We start from the raw sequence: 17400 nt of genomic DNA on the forward strand, positions 1-17400 counted from the left end.
CGGAGACGGCGCGACTAGATTTTCATGCCCGGTATTAGCGAGCAGAATTTCGCAACCAAGCTGTGCCATTTACAGACTTGCATGCGCTGACTAGACTTCAAACGCGACATAGGCATACGCATTTTTGTGATCCATATCATGTACATAAATCAGCTCCCAATAAATGTGCCTAAAATACAATAGTTATTTTGCCGATTTTTAAGGTCGAGCAAATTGGTCTTCTTACAAATTTTGGTGCTCAGATTTCGTCAAATTTTGTCTAAGAAATGTACGGTTCTCTAGTACCCCATGATGCACCCCATAAAACCATAATTTGCAAAAAAAATATCAGCAGTAGGCAAATTTTTACAAAAAACAGGCCAAAAATTGTGTTTTTGCAGCTTTTTTTACAGAAGTAGATAGCACTGATACCTTTCTTGGCGCCTTTTTTGTCCTTTTTGCCCTTTCCCTTTTTGTCGTCCTTGTCTCCCAGGAGTCCCATCTTCTCAAACTTATCCATCAGCAGATTGGCCACCCGAGGGTCCCCCCACAACATGGCCACGTCCAGGGCAGTGTGCTCTTTCGCATTCTCCAAACTCAACTTCACTCCTATTCAATAAAGTGTAACATTTCATCTATCGAAATGACAAAATATTTAGAAAAAAAAATCCAACGTGTTTCACTATTTTTTTTTGCTGTTTTAGGAAAAATTAGCAAATTGCTGTTTTTTGGCTGGGAAATCGTTTGGAAGTATGATTCCGAATAACTCTCAATGGTATTTTTTTCTGGTTTTGGCTATAAATGGCGTGAGGAGTTTTTTGAGGCATGGGGGAAAATTTTCAAACTGTGCAACAAATTTTCTCGACTTTATTTGAGTCAACCAATTTGAGTCCACCTAAAACCCCATAAAACCATAATTTGCAAAAATGAGCGGCAGGCAAATGTTGCTATACAATTGTTTTTTTTGGCGAGTACTCCCTTTAGAAAGCTTTTGAGGAAGGTTTTTAGTACCAGGAAGGAGATTTAGTACCAAAGGTGAACCCTTGAGAAACATTTGGCAACCATAATTGAGGGGAGGGGTATAGAGTCTGCACGCTACTGGACGTAGAAAATATTATCTTTTGTCCATCAGTTGCATGATCCAAAACGAGGTGTACAAAATGAGGAGAGTTGGTGAAGTGATTACGTCTCCGCCTCTCTGTCGGAAGGTCGGGTGTTCGAGGCCCACCATAATCTGTACTCGTTGCTTAAGAATGGGGCACTATTACACAACCCAGTATCATTACTAGTATGGCAAGTACAACATTAAATCCTTAACCAGAGATGCTACAGTGGATAAATAGGTCGTAGCTTAGTCTTTTCCTTAGTGGATAAATCGTCTTGGCGTAATCTAGGTTACGTGCCCAGCTCTTTTTGCCGCAATTTGCTTTTGATTAGGTCTGGTTTGGTTAGGACTGAATTGTGAATTCATCATTTCGGCTGGGAAATCGTTTGGAAGTATGATTCCGAATAACTCTCAATGGTCCCATATAAAAGTCAGACAAAGAGGTTTCCAAGGTTATTTATCAGTTCTTTTGAATTGTATCGAACGCAGAAAATGCTTCACCTAATTGTCATTGGACTATCAGTCTTTCTTTGGCGAAGGTCATTATCGAGCTCCGAAGTTTTAGACGAAGTTATTATACCGGCGAAATGTGTTGACGAAATATATCGACGATACATAGTTGATCGACGAAGTTTTTACAGCTTCGTCGATAAATTTTTGCATTTATGGATTCCATCATAGGAAAAATGAGCAACCGACTTGTCTTTTTTCTGGTTTTGGCTATAAATGGCGTGAGGAGTTTTTTGAGGCATGCGGGAAAATTTTCAAACTGCAACAAATTTTCTCGACTTTATTTGAGTCCAATTATCATAAAAAAAGGAAAACGTAACCTGTAAGGAATCTTGAATTTAAATTGCTAAATAATCAAGCTGACCTTCTAAACCGACATCTAAAATTTGGAGTTGTTTTGATACAAAATTTAAGTTGAAATTAACAAATTTTTTGTTACATTTTCAAACAACTTCACGGTGAAAAATTTGTTTGATTTTATATTTTAAGTTTGGAAATGAGGCGTGAATTTTTTATTCTAATTGTAATTTCAACTATATTATGCGACCCTTGCGCATTTAAACGGTGATGACGGCGACTGACCTTTTTCCAGCAGATACTCGACTACCTCTGCCCTGGATGCCTCGATGGCCCTCATGATGGGCGTGGCCCCGTGCATGGTGACTGCATTCATGTCCGCCCCACTATCAATCAGCATCTGAACTATGGGCAACTGGCCTAAAAAACAGAAACAACATATCAACTGCAACTTTTGATAGTTTTTAAAGAAATATTTAATAGATAATTTTTTTCATTAATTACATTAATACAGTGCTGTTTTGAGTTATACCAACAGATTGAACAAAATTTTAAATTTCAAACGCGTTTTTTCACATTGCGCTGACTTAAGACAAAAACAATTGGAACAAAACTTCCTTAAGAATTTTAGCAAAATTTACATAGTGCAATTTATTTTGCAAAACTCTGGCCCAAAATTTCTCAAAACCTATCAATTAGTTTTTTTTTGTCAATGAAAATTTACGTCAGAATTGCTGGATCAATTGCTGACAAAATTACATCAAAATGAGTCCCTAATGTAGCCCAGCAAATTTTAACAAGAGTATACTCCTCTGAAAATTGTATAAATTGTCTTATATCTATTTAATAAAAATACAATACGTAAAAACCAAATTTTAAATAGTAAGATTTTAAAAACGTTTTGCTCAATTTGTTAAGGCTTTCACCACTCCTAAACTTTGTTGGTCTGCGTAAAGGCTCACTTTGATATAATTTTGTCAGTATCCGACGCGAAAGATCTGGCGTAATTTTTGGTTGACTAAAAAACATCGGTCCATGCAACATCTTTCAAGCAAACGTTAGAAATCGGATCTCTGCCCTGCTTTTTGAGTAAAGTCAGATGTTTACCTTTGTAAAATATTTTTTGGATACTTGCAACTTTTTTTGATTTTTCTGATGTTTGGCACATCGGATGTTTGCACGGTACCCGGCTCAATTATTCGAGCCCAATTTAGTTAACTGTCAGTTTGAGTTCGCTGATGAGCCAACTGATCGCGCCTCGCGGCAATAACCGGCTTCAATTTTCATAAAGAGTCCTTTCCTGTGTTGACAAACTCGCAACACCTTGGCGCGAATGCGGCGATCCGCCTTCTTTCGACAACACAGCATCTTGTAAGCGAACGGTAGAAATTGGATCTTTGCCCTACTTTTTAAAATTTTTTGGATGTTTGCCCTAGTGAAGCTATTTTTTGGATGTTTGGAATATTGGATTTTTACACCGTACGCGTGGAGTGACAATGAAAAAAGAGATTTAAAATTCCTCTGTGAACAATCTTCCCCCTAAAGTTAAATGGCAAACCAATCCGTAAGGCCTGCATGCCCTATGCTTAAATCTGATTGGCTGAAAAATATTACTTACCAAGTGAACAATCTCCCTGCTAAGTTGATTTAGGGGTAAGGTTGTTCAATCGGTCCCAATACAACTATAATTCAACACCTATCGTTTTTATAACGGGTTATTTTTCCGACTTTCGAAGAAAGTGACGGAATATTTGTTCTCAGGGTAGTTTTTTTCTCTCCAGACGAATTTCGACTTTTTAATTATTTTTTTTGACGGATTTTTCATTCATCCGAAAGTTTTTTTTGTCCTGAGATTAAATTTTAAAAGATATTTCACTTCTGATCATTTTTGGTAAAGTTATGGGGGTTTAAAAGTTATGGCGATTTAATCTGTCTTAAAAAGCGTTCCAAACTGGTTGAAGCAGGCTATTTGTCATAATTTTTATGTTACCAGGAGCGAAATCTATCATTTTGTATTTTATATGGCCTGTGGGGGATGATTATAAGACATCTCATTTAAAAAAATTTTTTTTTGGAAAATTCAATAATGTTTTAAGCGAACATTGCTCCATAGACCTTAAAGGCAGTCAGAACATTCAGGGCTTAGCTCTAAGACGAGCAGTCTTGTCAAAATTGGGATATTAAAAATAAATTTATTCAGTAATTCGTTTGGTACAATGGCTTGCTCTATATGTGGATACCTCAATTGACTTAGCACCACATGAGCCAAAAAATACGTGAATCCTTTTTTTTTGTTACCGGAGAAATTTCGCTTGGTTATAGAGCAGCGGGCACAGTTTTTAGACTTGAATTTATGTGTTTGTAATTAGAATTACCACTGTGGCAGGCGAAGTGTAGTGGTGTCCAGAAGAAGTTGTCTTTGGTGGTCACTTCGGCCCCCTTGTCCAGCAGGAACTGCACCATGTCTATGTGTCCCTGAGCACAGGCTGTCATCAATGGAGTCTTGTAGTACTTGTCACGCGTATCTGCGAAAACAAGAAGCAATAACAAGTGCAATACGCAAATCAGAGAACCACGAATAACGATCCACGTATAAGAAGAAGATGCACCGCAAAACAAGCAATATTTCGGAAAAATGCAGCGTCATGTCTACCTCCCCTCCCACTAGACATAGGCAAACTTTGAAAAAATTTGTTGTACAAGGTCATTTCAGGAGCCGACCAAAGTAATGTACCAAGTCCTACGCACAGAGTTTCTCCTTTGGTAGTCTTTTGGTAATTTTTTGTCCTAGCAATAAAGGTTTTTTAGTTGGGCAGCTCCAGAATTTGTCAAAACTGTGGAGTTGTTATTCACGTTATTTGTTTTCAGAGAGTCTGGTAAGATTCGTACATTTTTTTGTCTTTGCCGTTCAAAGCCGAACTCGGGCTATAATTGGCCTCAAATTATTACTAAGAGGCATTATCTTTCGTGTTAAGCGTCTGGCTCCAGAAGCGACAATGATTTCAGTTTTCTTTTACCTGGTGGTATGTTGAGAATGTCTATTGCATATTTGAGGGATTCGAAGTCACTAGTTCGGGTGGCGTCGTTGATTCCCTGGAAAGTCTTACCAGGATCAGTCATATACCTGCAAAAAAAAACATTTTTCAAAGACGATTTATCCTATTCACAGGGGAAAGGACCAACATACCAGCTGTTCAGCTGTTCGCGGAGAACCGCTGTTGTGCTCCTGCTTAAGAACTGCATGCAATTTTGTTTTGGCTAAATATCTGGGCTGCGTAATGTTGTCTAACCCTCTATCAACTAGCACGGATCATGGTGGGCCTCGAACACCCGACCTTTCACTTGAGAGGCGAAGACGTAAGCACTTCACCACCGCCGCTCCCCAAAAGGTGTTGTTTAATTCATTGTAACTCCCTACCGCTCATACGAATTTTCATCCCACAACTATTTTACTCAGGTGGACTGAAAAAAGGACATAAAATCAAAATCGCTCCCCAAATCCAGTCAAGGGGGAAATCCGAAATTCACCCATATGCAAATGAGGGTTGTGTGTCGCAATTGTGGACAAAATTGCTAAGGAAAATGTCGATAGAGTTGAGAAGTTTCGGAAAAAAATCGAGCTATAGTACATCAAACATACAATTTTCATCAACCATTCACTTCACCGACAACTTCAAGCTTCCACCAGTGTGATTTCACGTTTAGCTTATCATTCAGAATACAGATAAAAGTGCGGTGAATGATGGACTCAAAATGAAAATAACTGCAAAGGTTGAAAGAGAAACAGTGCCGGAATTTGCGAAGAAACATAAAATTTTTAATCGAGATTATCATCTAGTGGTTGCCAGCAACTTTGTTTCCACTTTGTTTTCGAGTATAAGGGCTTCTCGACCATGGATTTTTGGTCTAACTCTGACATGTGCTCGGACCCGCCCTGGTCGAAACATAAATCGCGAACCTCGACCCGGGCAGTTATATTCACCATATGCAGTCGTCCATGATGGCGTTCTTGGGTGCGTTGTCGCGGGAGAACTTGCTCCAGTCGGTCAGTGGCAGCATCTTGGGGATGAAGTTGACGGGGGGAGCCCCGTGGGGCATGCGGGGACCCTCCGGGGCTGTGCAAATGGGGAAAGCCAGCTTAAATTTGCCCTTCTTCTTCCCTTTGCCCCCCTTTCCTTTCTTGCCTAAAAATAACAAAACTGCTTGTATCAGGTCGAAGTCCTGAATGTTCCGACTACCTTTTGGGATTTTTGGAGTAGTTTAAGTGTGTCGCGTAAAAAACTGACTGAAATTTTCAAAGAAAACAAGAAAAATTTTGAACATTTTTTTAAAAGATATATATTTTTGAAAATCACCCCCCTCTCCCCCTCACATGCTATGTCAAGTTGAAACTGATAAATTTTGCATACATCAAAGAATTAAATAGACCAAATATCATGCCTCAATTCAATTTGGAACAATTTCTAAGGCATTTTGAATCTTTGCTTAAGCGTTATTATAGCACGAAAAATATCGCGCGTTAACTGTTCCAAATTGGCTAAATTGGCCATCTTTAAACCCCATAACTTTACAAAAAATGATCACAGTTAAAACATCGTTTTGAATTTGAGCGCAGGACATCAATGCCTTTCAATTGATGCTGAAACTCCGTCAAAAATGGCTAGTTAAAAAGTCGAGAAAAAACCATCCCCGAGCACAAATATTCCGTCACTTTCTTCAAAAGTCGGAACAACAAGATCAGAATCATCGCAAAATGTTGAATTTCAACAGAAACACAAACGGATATTATAAAACGAACTTAAAAATTAATAAATTGACCGTGTTTAAATTTCAGACAGTAATTTCAGACAAATAATCATAAAAGTTAATCAAATTTACTGGAGCCTTAATTCAATTTTGCATGCGCTATTATTGTTCACGCAAGGACTGGCTTAGTTCTGTATAACTAACAAAAGTATGATTCACTTATGGGAACTTTTTTGATTTTTTAACCAGTCAAAAGTTACGCCAAAATTATTGATTTTCAATTGCTGACAGAACAATATCAAAATGAGCATTTTATGTAGGCCAACAACGTGCATGAAGAGTATTCTTTTTTCAATTTTGCACAAGGATGTTTATTATTGTTTGATGGCCAGATAGCCTTAATTGTTTGTTTTTGTTTATTTTTTTTGTAGTTTGTTTATAAAAAATACCATATTTCGTTTGAAAGCTTTTTTTTTGCGTTTAGCAGATGTGATTGGATTGTACATGCTTCTTTAATTTTGTTGGGTTACATACGGGGCTGATTTTGATATAATTTTGTCGAAAAATTAACCAGTAGTTTTAGCGTTACTTTCAATTGCCAAAACTTATTCGTTACCCGTTTTTGTGGGCCCGATTTTTGCATAAAAATGAACTGTTCTGTTAAAACTTCAAACAACTTTTTTGTCAGCATTTTTTGTCTAAAGTCAACCCCATTTAAGAAAAACGCGTTTCAAATTTCAATTTTTATCTGTGTTGTCGGGATATTTTAAATCAGCAATGTATGTTTGAAAAAAATTAAGAAAATCAAAAACGTATAGCATGCCAATCAAAAAAACTTAAAACCAGCAAAATGAAAAACAAGCAAAATGAAGACTACTCATGACGTGAACTTTGAAGAAAAAAAAACGTTTTCATTACTGAAAACAAAGGATCTTTGATATCCTTTTTCATTACTTAGGCATGTTTTTTGACGGTTAAAAAAATACGCTAAATTATGTAAATGGTGGTCAAATAAAACTCTTTTCTATACGGTGATAAAAATATTTCTAATTCCGAAGTAATTATTTTGATGCTAACTTTTGTAGCTTACTTTTTGTGACTTTTTCGTTGCTTGAGTTTTTAGCTTGCTCTCATCAAAGACTTTATGTTAGTAGCCGTGACACACCTTTCTTTTTCTTGTCTTTCTTCTCGAAGGCGGATGCGACATATGTTTTGTGGATGTACTTCTTCCCACTGAGGAACTCCTCATACTTGATCACGCCCTTGTTGTCCTTGTCGTGCATTTTGTAGATGTTGCTAACACACAAAAACAACACAACTATCTCAATGTCCAGCCTCAATTCAACAGAGTCGCCATCAATGATTCAACTTTGGTCACGTTGCCAGGCTGCAAACTACGTTTAATAAATTGATTGTCCAATATTTCACTTTCCTAATTTCCAATTTTAAAGCAAAAATAATACTGGCTGCAAAAAAACTATTAAATGAGAATTTTTAAGACCAAGATGAAACAACGGAGTTTCTGGCTTACATGTAGTCGTCTCTGCTTCCGAACTTGGGTCCGTGCTGTTCTAGAATGTCGACGAACTGGTCCTGGTTCAGGGTTCCCTTTTCCTCCTCGTCTGCATCTTGGAAGTACCCCAGGAGCTCCTGCTCAAACTCACACACCCAGTCGTAAATGTTCAGCGCCCACTCCTCCACCTGTGAAACATGAAGAGAAAACATCATTTAATGCTGCTTAAACAATAGTACATCAGTTATATACACGCCGATAGCACCCAATTCAGGGAATTTGCCTGTCCAATGATGTCTTAAATAGGCGAACACACTAACTGATATGCAATTTACAGTGCAGGAGCTTTTTAACGGGAAGAGCCGGGAGTTTATGAAATTTTTGTCAATTTTCGTAGTTCAGCCATTTCGAATTTTTTGAGTTCTGCCGAAACTCCAGAATGTTTGCCGTTTTTCAGCCTTTTCGAAAAATTTTCACCAAAAAAATGCGTTGTTTCGACGCGTATTCCCGACTCAAATATATTCACATTTGCGAGAGCAAGTGTCTTGTTATGGGAACTAGACTTTTTTGCCTGTAGGGAACTTTTCATTCATATCTTTCTTGCTTTTAAAACTAATTGAATTTATTTTGAGAATTTTTTGTGAGAAAATTTCCTATCTTACAACTTTTTTTTATAAGAAAAATTGTAAAAATTGCGTTTTTTTGAAGTTTTGTGTTCTCAAAACCTTTATTTATTTTGAAAAATCACCTTAAAAAATTTTTTTAAGAAAGTTGTAAGATAGGGGAGTTTTCCTACAAATCTTATAAGAAGTTCTGAGATAGGGATATTGTTTGTAGGATGGTCAAATCTGGCTACTTGCTTCATTATAAATGAGTTTTTTACCTTCTGTTTTCCTTCTATCCTCTCAGCCTTCCGACAATCCTTCATCGCCGCTTTGTGTCCTTCGTCTTTTGCCACCTGGCGGGGAATCGAACCCTCCGAGTTCTTACTCTTAGCTGGACAGCCACGAGTGCCCAGGAACCGAACACATAGTTCATGTCCATTCATGGCCGCGTAGTGCATCGCCGTGTTGCCTGTGTGAAAAAAATGAATAAAGATCAAAAGAAAATCCGAAGTTTAATTTTCCGCCGACCGATGAGATTTCGAAGATGCGGAGATTTTTGAATTCGAGCAGCCTTTCCAAGATAAACTAGGCGCCACATTTAAACGTCCGAGGATGTCAACTATTCGAGCTTCAGTGAAAAAATACATAAAAGTTTTCTGATGAAAAGCAAAACATTGAAAACTTTAACCGCGACGATTTTGTTGAAGAACTAAGCTTTATTTTGTACAATAATTTAGCTGTTCCTAAAAAGACCATTTTTCAGATCAAAACATTTCACCAGGACCGAAAAAAAAGTGATTTCTGGTCAAATCCAACAAAACATCCGGTAGCTTTCTTTCGAAAATCTTACTCCTAATCTCCGTTATCGCCGTGGATTGAAATACTTTTTTCGTGAAATTTTATTTAAAAAGGACAACTCACTTAGGACATCTGCGACATCTATCTTGGCCCTGTGTGCAGCTAGCACCCTCAGAACAGCCACGTGACCATTCTTAGCCGCCCTGTGGTACGCATGAATTCTTTTCTTGTCCAGGGCATTGATGTTAGCACCCGCCTCAATCAGAGCACGACATACCTATACCAGAACAGAACAATTTATCACTCAGCAAACTGCTATTTAAAAAATATCGTCGGTGAATACTGACTCTTCGAGTAATAACGTGCACATCTAAGATGCCATTGCTCTGTACCCGAGTTGTGGTGAGCGACTTATGTCAGCCATCGTCAACCAAATCGAGACCTATTTCAAGCATGTCACAACGCGGCAAAAAAGCGACCTGAACATTGCTACTTTGGTAACCATTAATTTTATGCCGCTTGCGAATGAAATAAAATTGTTCAATCTCAATTTGCTCAATCGAAATTATGCGTCGCGAATCAGCGCATTTTTGCGAGACCTATAGGTCGTTAAAATTATACTAGCCATTCAAAAAGTCCTAATTTGTCTTCTATGAATCTAGTTACTTAATTTCAGAATTGTTGCTTTTCGGTTGGGTACAAAAATAAGTCACTGCTAAAAAAAATTAGGTAGTTTTTTTTCTTACAAAAGAGGCGGCGATTTCTTTTAAAATTAGCATTAAGTTATAAATAGTTTTTCTGGTACCCAAAAAATTGTGGTTAACGCTTTTCAATGTATTTCGAACTCTTCTCAGTGAAGTTTAAAATGTCCATAATCTCTTTACATGTCTCATCCCATTGCAAACCTGTGCGGATCCGGATGCAGCGGCGGCGTGCAGTGCCGTCTCCAGTTTGGCCTCGAAGGTGGAGTCCGGATTCGCTCCCCCGTGGATGAGTTTGAGACAGGTGGCCTCATTATCAGCTGCGGTGTAGCAGGCCTGCACCAACACCTGTATTACGTAACAGAAGATACATTATGTATAATAAATACTGGCAACAAAATGGAACATAGACAAAACCAGTCGAAAAGAACAATTCGCCAAGTTTGACTACTTTTTGCATGTAATTTTCAATTTTCATGGAACCTTAAGCTATGCAGCAGTTCAAAAAAACTTTGTTCTTTTTAATTGATTTTGTCTGTTCCAATTTTTTTTGTCAAATTTTCTTTTAAGTCGAATTTTCGATGTATTTGAGTTTTTAGAATGAACTCCAGGATGCAAAAGTGTTCAAATCTTTCTTCACTCAGAGTGTGATAAAGAAGATCGAAAAGAAGGAGAACCCATGGTTCATTAGAAATATGAAAGTTCAGTCAATTCTACTTCAATTCTCAAATTTAAGACTAAAACAGGAAAAACTCGACAGTCAACTCTGCTGCCTACTTGGAGTACAGGTAAAAGTCTGATTAATGGAGTTTTTCTTATGACACTTGAAATTAAAAAAAAATAGACTAGAAGAAGATTAAATTGAAGAAACCCCCCCCCCCCCCCCCCCACACACACACACACACACGCACATGCACACACACACACACACACATACACACTTACCACCAAAACTCAATGAAAGGTCAAGTATAAAGAGTATTAAGGAATCAATCAACAAAGATAAAGCACTTATGGTTGTGAAAGCAGATTCTTCCGCCTAAAGTGCAACAGGCTTTGATGAAAACTTCAAAAATTGCTCGAATAGAAATATAAAAAAAACTGTCAGATTAGGTTAAAATACGTTTAAAAGTTACACTGAAACTCAAACGCACACTCCGAGAACGGTCTGCCGGAATACCGACGGTGGTAACCGCAAATAGTCAGAAGTCTCAATAGTATAATACTTTTGAGCTAATCGTTCACAAAGTTACCCCAACAATAAACTTAAGTGCAAAGTAATGTGGAATTAAAAAAATAATGATAAAATGAATATTACTAGCCCCTTTTTTCTTGGATCCAAGGGTTGAAAGTTTTGAGTTGTGGTTTATGCCTTTAGTCATTGGTCAAATCTAAGTTGTCGAGTCTGATCAAATCTCGAAAGACGGAAATTTTCAGTTTAAAAATGATCGTTAAGTTTTTCAGTGAACTTCCATTGACCTTCTTTATCCAAGTTTAATGGTGAAGACCTTTTTCAAATTCTACCTTTTTCTGCCTGCTCGTTTGTCGATAGAGGCAGAGTCAAGATCTTCTTTGACGTTTTGCGGATGACTTTTTTCTCTATCCTCTTCTTCTGGATTGAAGTGACTGCGTGTGACTCACTAGTTAGGACCGACATTTCTTATTTTGAAATATCCATAGTCTATATAGAACAATATTGAGGGAGGCACTTAGCATAAGGTAAAGCTCATTTAACCGATCCCCTACCATGGCAATGATAGTGTGTGAGGACGAGCTCTCACTTGATATCCAGCTTCAGGTCTAGCTTGGACTGACCAATTTCGGCTGCAAAAGTATTACCACGTGAAAGTTCTAGACGCAAAAAAACGGCCTTGAGTCGCAAAAAAAAGAGCTGCGCTCGACAAAAGAACTCAGTCTGGAATGTGGGGAAAATAAGAGAAACGGACTATGCTTAGACAGGCTGAATAGCCTTCCAAAAATCCTCTGCGAATCGCAGAAACGACATTTTTTTTGAACACTCTGAGCGGGCGAGTAAAATGAAAAACCCATGGAATTGCTGTGCACGTCACTCTGACAGAACGCGGAATCTGCCAAATCGGAGATATTTCTGCGTAAGATGTAGTCTTTTGAGCATTTGGAGGGCCTGCTGCGCTTTGAGGTGGAGCTACGTGTTCACCTTTCGTCTTCCTCGATTTTTCTAAGTTTTCAGGAGAGCAGTCTGCCCCCCTGTCTTTTCATGGTTTCAGGGGTTTGTCTTAATTGCGACGTCTTGCTCGGAGTAGTCTCCAAATCATTTTCCCTGCTCTTAAGTCTCTTGGACTCCAAAAAAAAGAACTGTCCGGGAAAATCTTCTACGCTACTTCTATCGGTGCTAAGCCGGACCGGACCTATCCTTCGCAGTTGAATACAATACCTGACTCGATTAGTCGGGGTATCAGTCGGAACTCCTGAAGTTTCTCCCTACTTGACTGGTTTCGACAGGCTTACGGGTTCAGCCCTGACTGGGCTGTCTACCCTTATCTGCCGTTCTTGCAACCTTTCAGTGAGCAAATGTTGGTACTGCCGTTTGAGAACTTCACTATGCCGCGTTCTGTCCATCTGATTGACGTTTGACTAGCATTCTGCTCGCTCGACCATTACATGGCCGCCCTTTTCCTGGACCTCTGAGTTTTCTTTTTTTTTGTGAGCTCTATTCACTTGACGGGTCTGAGTATTTCTTGCTATTCCTAAACGTATAGCGTTGCCAGATTTTCTAGTGCCTTGTCATGATCTGTTGTGATGTTTCTATCCGATTTACCAAAGATACTTCCTCTCAGCTCGCAGAAGAAAAGTTCCGATTTTAATGTTTCTATCGTAATTCCGTAACCGACTTTGCTGAAACAATGAGAAGGAACCCACCCACCATGCTCTCCCGACAGGCTGAGGCTCTTTTTTTTCAGGCCCTTTTTGTCAGGTCAACTTTGTCGTGCCATTCTTCAAAAGGAATCGCTTTCTCCTGTATCCTCAAGGTAGTAAGAAGTGCTGAATTTTGTCCAGAATTTTTATCGTGTATTCGATGTCAGGAAAATTTTATGTTTTGCCTATCTCGAGAGTCTTATGCTTTTCCATTTGTCATAACTTAACAAATTCCCCTTCACAAACTATATCTTTAACTTCTTGCCGCGCTTAACGCAGTTGTTGCAGGACGCAGCATGAATTTGTATCGGGTGGCTACTAAAAATATCTCTTGATGACATTGTGCTTTTTAAACATACTGGCTTGTCCTTTCATGAAGGCGCATTAATACAGCCGATAATAATACGCGAAACAGGAGTAATTTGTGTAATTAAGGTCTAAATTTTAAAATCCTCGATATATTCTGGCTCTTGTTCTCTGGAAACTACTCGTCGGAATTCAAAAGGGGATCAGTCATTTTATTTTGAGCTCTACACGAATCAAAAAGTTTATATGTTTTCATCGCAAACAGTTTTTGTTATGGTTTTTTAATTTTCAACAAAACTCGACAAAAACGCTAGCAAAATTTGATCAATGAACATTATATGGACTACGTTGCACTTAATGGCTCGGGTTATTTTACTAAAATCTTCAATCTTCCTTGCCCAGAACATAATCTTTGATTCTATCAACCACCCATACTACTGCGAGTAACTCCAGTTCATTGCTAGATATTTTTTTCAATGTTTAAAAATCTTGAGGCAAATGGTTTTGGTACTAAATCACCATCTTTTGATATTTGCTCGAGGGTTGCCCCTAGACAACTATGACGAGTGTCACATTTGACCTGGGTGTCTTCCAGTGGATCATAGTAAACTGTAATTGATAGTACCGCCAGCGCTGATTTGGTTTTTTCAACGACTTTTGTTGTTTTTTACAATTGAACTTTTTCACGGACACTTATTTAATTTTTAATTTTCTTTTTGGTTTTCCTTTCATACCAAGAGTCGAAGTCTATCTGTGAGGCGTGATGCACTAGGTATTGCTTTCGATAAATCCTTTATGGTAACCAGAAAGATCTAACATGATATATTGTCTCAGGTGAGCTAAGTTTTAAAATGGCTTCTGTTTTAATTATTTTTGAAACAGCACAGCTTTCAGACATTTTAGAATTTTTTAAAATTCTTTATTTGAGTTTTCAATATTAGGCCAATTTGATAGAAATATTCTTCTTCACTGTGATTACAATCGTTGCAATGAAAAATCACCTTTGTATTTATCTAGTTTTTTAATTTCTCTTCCTGATAACAATATTTTGTCTATTTCTGGTTGCAACTGGTAAGGGAATAGGTATTCCTCTACTTTTTCCCCAGATTGTACATAACGGGTAATTAGGTTTTTGTTTGCCATGTTCTTTTTCGATTTTCCTTGTCTATCAATTTACTCACTCAGCTCATTGTTGATATTAACTATTTCCAACCTCTGACTGCTTGCACAGTAGCACGTCAAACTTCGGTCTTTTTGGTGCCTATTTTAAGTGATGATAATTCCCACCTTGTTTTGAAATTTTTTGTCTCAAAAAACATTGTATGCGTCGCTCTGCGGTTCAAATTTTTCGCAACTATTTTTTTCCCAGCCTGCTGAACGAATATCCGTTTTGAGTGCTCCAAAATTCAAAATCGAGTGTTTGTACACAAACTTCACTGGCAAAAGTTTCTTTTCTGTGGGTATAATATTTGTCCGTTCAAGTGGTTTTTTTTATCTGCTTCGCTTTTGCCCAATTCAGAAACATGATCGGACTTCCGGCAACTACCGATAAATTTGTTAATTTGATTGTCTTCTCGATTTTTTTTTCTAAAAAGTTTTCTTATCCTATGATTTTGGGTTTCGTTGTATGTCTAGTTTCTTGACTGATAGAATTCTTTTTGTTTTTTTTTTGTTGTTAAATCTGTTGTGGATGTACTCTTCAGTTTTTTATCGATGTATTATCTTCCACTAATGATTTGATCTCGAAACTGTCTTGAGAGTCGAAATTTTATCCCAAGTTACATACATCTTCAGAGTTTTTTGATTCTTCAGTTACCTTGTTCACTTGTTGTGATCGACAAGTCTTCGCAAAATGGTTAAAATTATTGAAATTCTTACACAATTTTTTCATGGCAGGACAATTTTTAAATGTCGCGCTAAAATAAAAATGATCGGCCATATCTTTGACAGGGTTTTTTACTGATGGTTTTGTGCTACTGTTTCTAGAATATTTTTTGCTTCTCTCTATAATGGTCTCTAACTGTTTCTCCGAAGTTCAGAATTTCTCTGATTGCCTTGATCATCTCGCTTTATTTATGTAGACGTAACCATTGATTGATTTTTGCCTACAGTAAATGCATTCGTTTTCAAAAAACGAAAGTAGTTTGTTTGCTCTGTTCAAAGTTCATTGCCCTATTTAGGAATTGTTCTGGGGCAGTTTCTCAAATGTGAAGGTTTCCGATAACATGGCTTTCCGCATTTGTGAGATAAATTATTTCTTGGCCAGTTTTTTTTGCAAACCCTAAGTTCTGATCTAGCTGCTTGTGCAGTCAGGCTTCAAGGATTTTATTTGGTTTTGGCGCCCTTCTGATAATTTTGTATCTTTCATATTTAACGCTCTTCTTTTTCTCGAATGCATATTTCTTTGCAATTTCTTTGCTGCTATTTCTTTGAATTCCAGTTACGATACTTATACACATAGAATTTTTTTGCTTACAGTTTTTTTCCTTCGTTCCAAAGGCTAGAAACAACCTTGAGACCAATCGGTTTTGAGTTTTATTGTAATAGATATTGTGTCCGAATTTTGGTCCTCGTTCTTTTTGTTCCTCATTTTTCGGCGTGATTTTGTCGATTGCCAAAATAATAGAAACCCAGGAACCAGATTTTAAAATTTAAAGGCAGATCCGAGTTCGTTGTCCTTCATAATACTGGAATCCCCATGTCGGTCAGATTATCTTGTGAAAAAAAAACCTGTTGGCGGCGCCATGTGATTGCTCAAGAAGCTGTTCTTAGTTCATTGGTGTAAATAGCTCAGATTTACTGGCTCGATACCATAGCTTTGTAACGCTGACAGAGCGCAAAACCTTTTTAGAAATTTTTTGGTTTGCACTAAATGTCTTCGACAATTTATAATAACATTAATATATGAATATGGATAGCAACACAAAGGTTACTGCAACCAAACCAAAGTACCACAACTTAAACATAATTTTAATGATTTTAAATTTACATGATGATTTACCACTTACATCTTGTTGTATAGTTTAACCCACGGCTTATTCTGAAAAAAATATATGTTTGTCCAATCAAAATTTAAAAGGTTATTGGAAAAAATTCATTTACTCTTGACAAAAGATTCATTTACTTAAGTATTCAATGTTTTGTCGAAACAATCTGAGAATGGAAATTTCAGACCAGTTTTATTAACATCATGGCATTTTTTCAAAATTTCTTTTTCAAAGATGAATCATTATTCGAAAGCCGTTGATTTCAGTCTAGATTATCTGGCAGATTTTAAGTTTTCCTAATGGTTTGTTTTTGATTCTTCGTCATTTCTAGACTATCTTATCTGTAAAAATGAATACGGCGCTGAACCAAATTATACAGAAACAAACTTTATCGAAATTTCATTGATATAACAGAAACGTTAGAACAAAAAACAACCTGATGAAAAATTTTGAAAACAAGCACACTAAGCTTGAGTTGGGAATAATAGTAAATTGGTGTTGATTTAGCATGGATCTTACAGGAACTCCGTTGTTGTCGGCATTGTTGCAGTCGGCCCCCTTCTCAATGCACAATTCAGCACACTGTGTGTGTCTCTGCGTGTTGTTCAGACAGTAGAACAGAATGCCCCTCCCCTTTGTGTCCTGAAATTCACACTCAGTCTCAGTCAGAGGGGGTCTAAAACATGTCTGAAGAGCAGAAGATTTTGCTTTTGAATTGGTTTTTGGTGGTATGGAAATAAGCCGATTTATAAACCAGCCGAAAATACGTAAGTGTCAGTTTTGTAACAATCATGTAACAGTTACGAAAGTTATGAAAAATCGTATTATGGTGTAATTTTTTGGCTAGCTTGTATACTCCGCGCATTTTCGGTTGGCTTATACTTCGGCTGGTTTATTTAATCTCAGTTTTTAGTTTATAGCGTTTCAGGAAGGCACAGAAATTGTAATTGGCGGACAG

At 37.5% G+C, this 17400-nt stretch overlaps 2 protein-coding genes across 3 annotated transcripts in view; one reads left to right on the plus strand and one right to left on the minus strand.

Annotated features, from left to right (window-relative positions):
- The window catches only part of LOC134842522 (SRSF protein kinase 3-like), a 261300-nt gene that overhangs the window by 35662 nt on the left and 208238 nt on the right, over positions 1-17400 (plus strand). The window lies entirely within an intron of this gene.
- The window catches only part of LOC134842520 (ankyrin repeat and EF-hand domain-containing protein 1-like), a 28422-nt gene that overhangs the window by 3715 nt on the left and 7307 nt on the right, over positions 1-17400 (minus strand). For both annotated transcript variants that reach the window (XM_063858902.1, XM_063858903.1), the window contains exons 4-14: positions 16962-17084; positions 10459-10602; positions 9677-9830; positions 9034-9224; positions 8169-8338; positions 7803-7933; positions 5874-6075; positions 4909-5015; positions 4267-4416; positions 2177-2311; positions 412-588 (exon numbers count right to left, since the gene is read on the minus strand). In XM_063858902.1, the coding sequence (XP_063714972.1) occupies positions 412-588; positions 2177-2311; positions 4267-4416; positions 4909-5015; positions 5874-6075; positions 7803-7933; positions 8169-8338; positions 9034-9224; positions 9677-9830; positions 10459-10602; positions 16962-17084 (1684 nt within the window). The remainder of the gene's footprint in view (positions 1-411; positions 589-2176; positions 2312-4266; positions 4417-4908; positions 5016-5873; positions 6076-7802; positions 7934-8168; positions 8339-9033; positions 9225-9676; positions 9831-10458; positions 10603-16961; positions 17085-17400) is intronic.

This window comes from Symsagittifera roscoffensis, chromosome 3 (assembly GCF_963678635.1).
Source record: "Symsagittifera roscoffensis chromosome 3, txSymRosc1.1, whole genome shotgun sequence".
Taxonomy (NCBI): Eukaryota; Metazoa; Xenacoelomorpha; order Acoela; family Convolutidae; genus Symsagittifera; species Symsagittifera roscoffensis.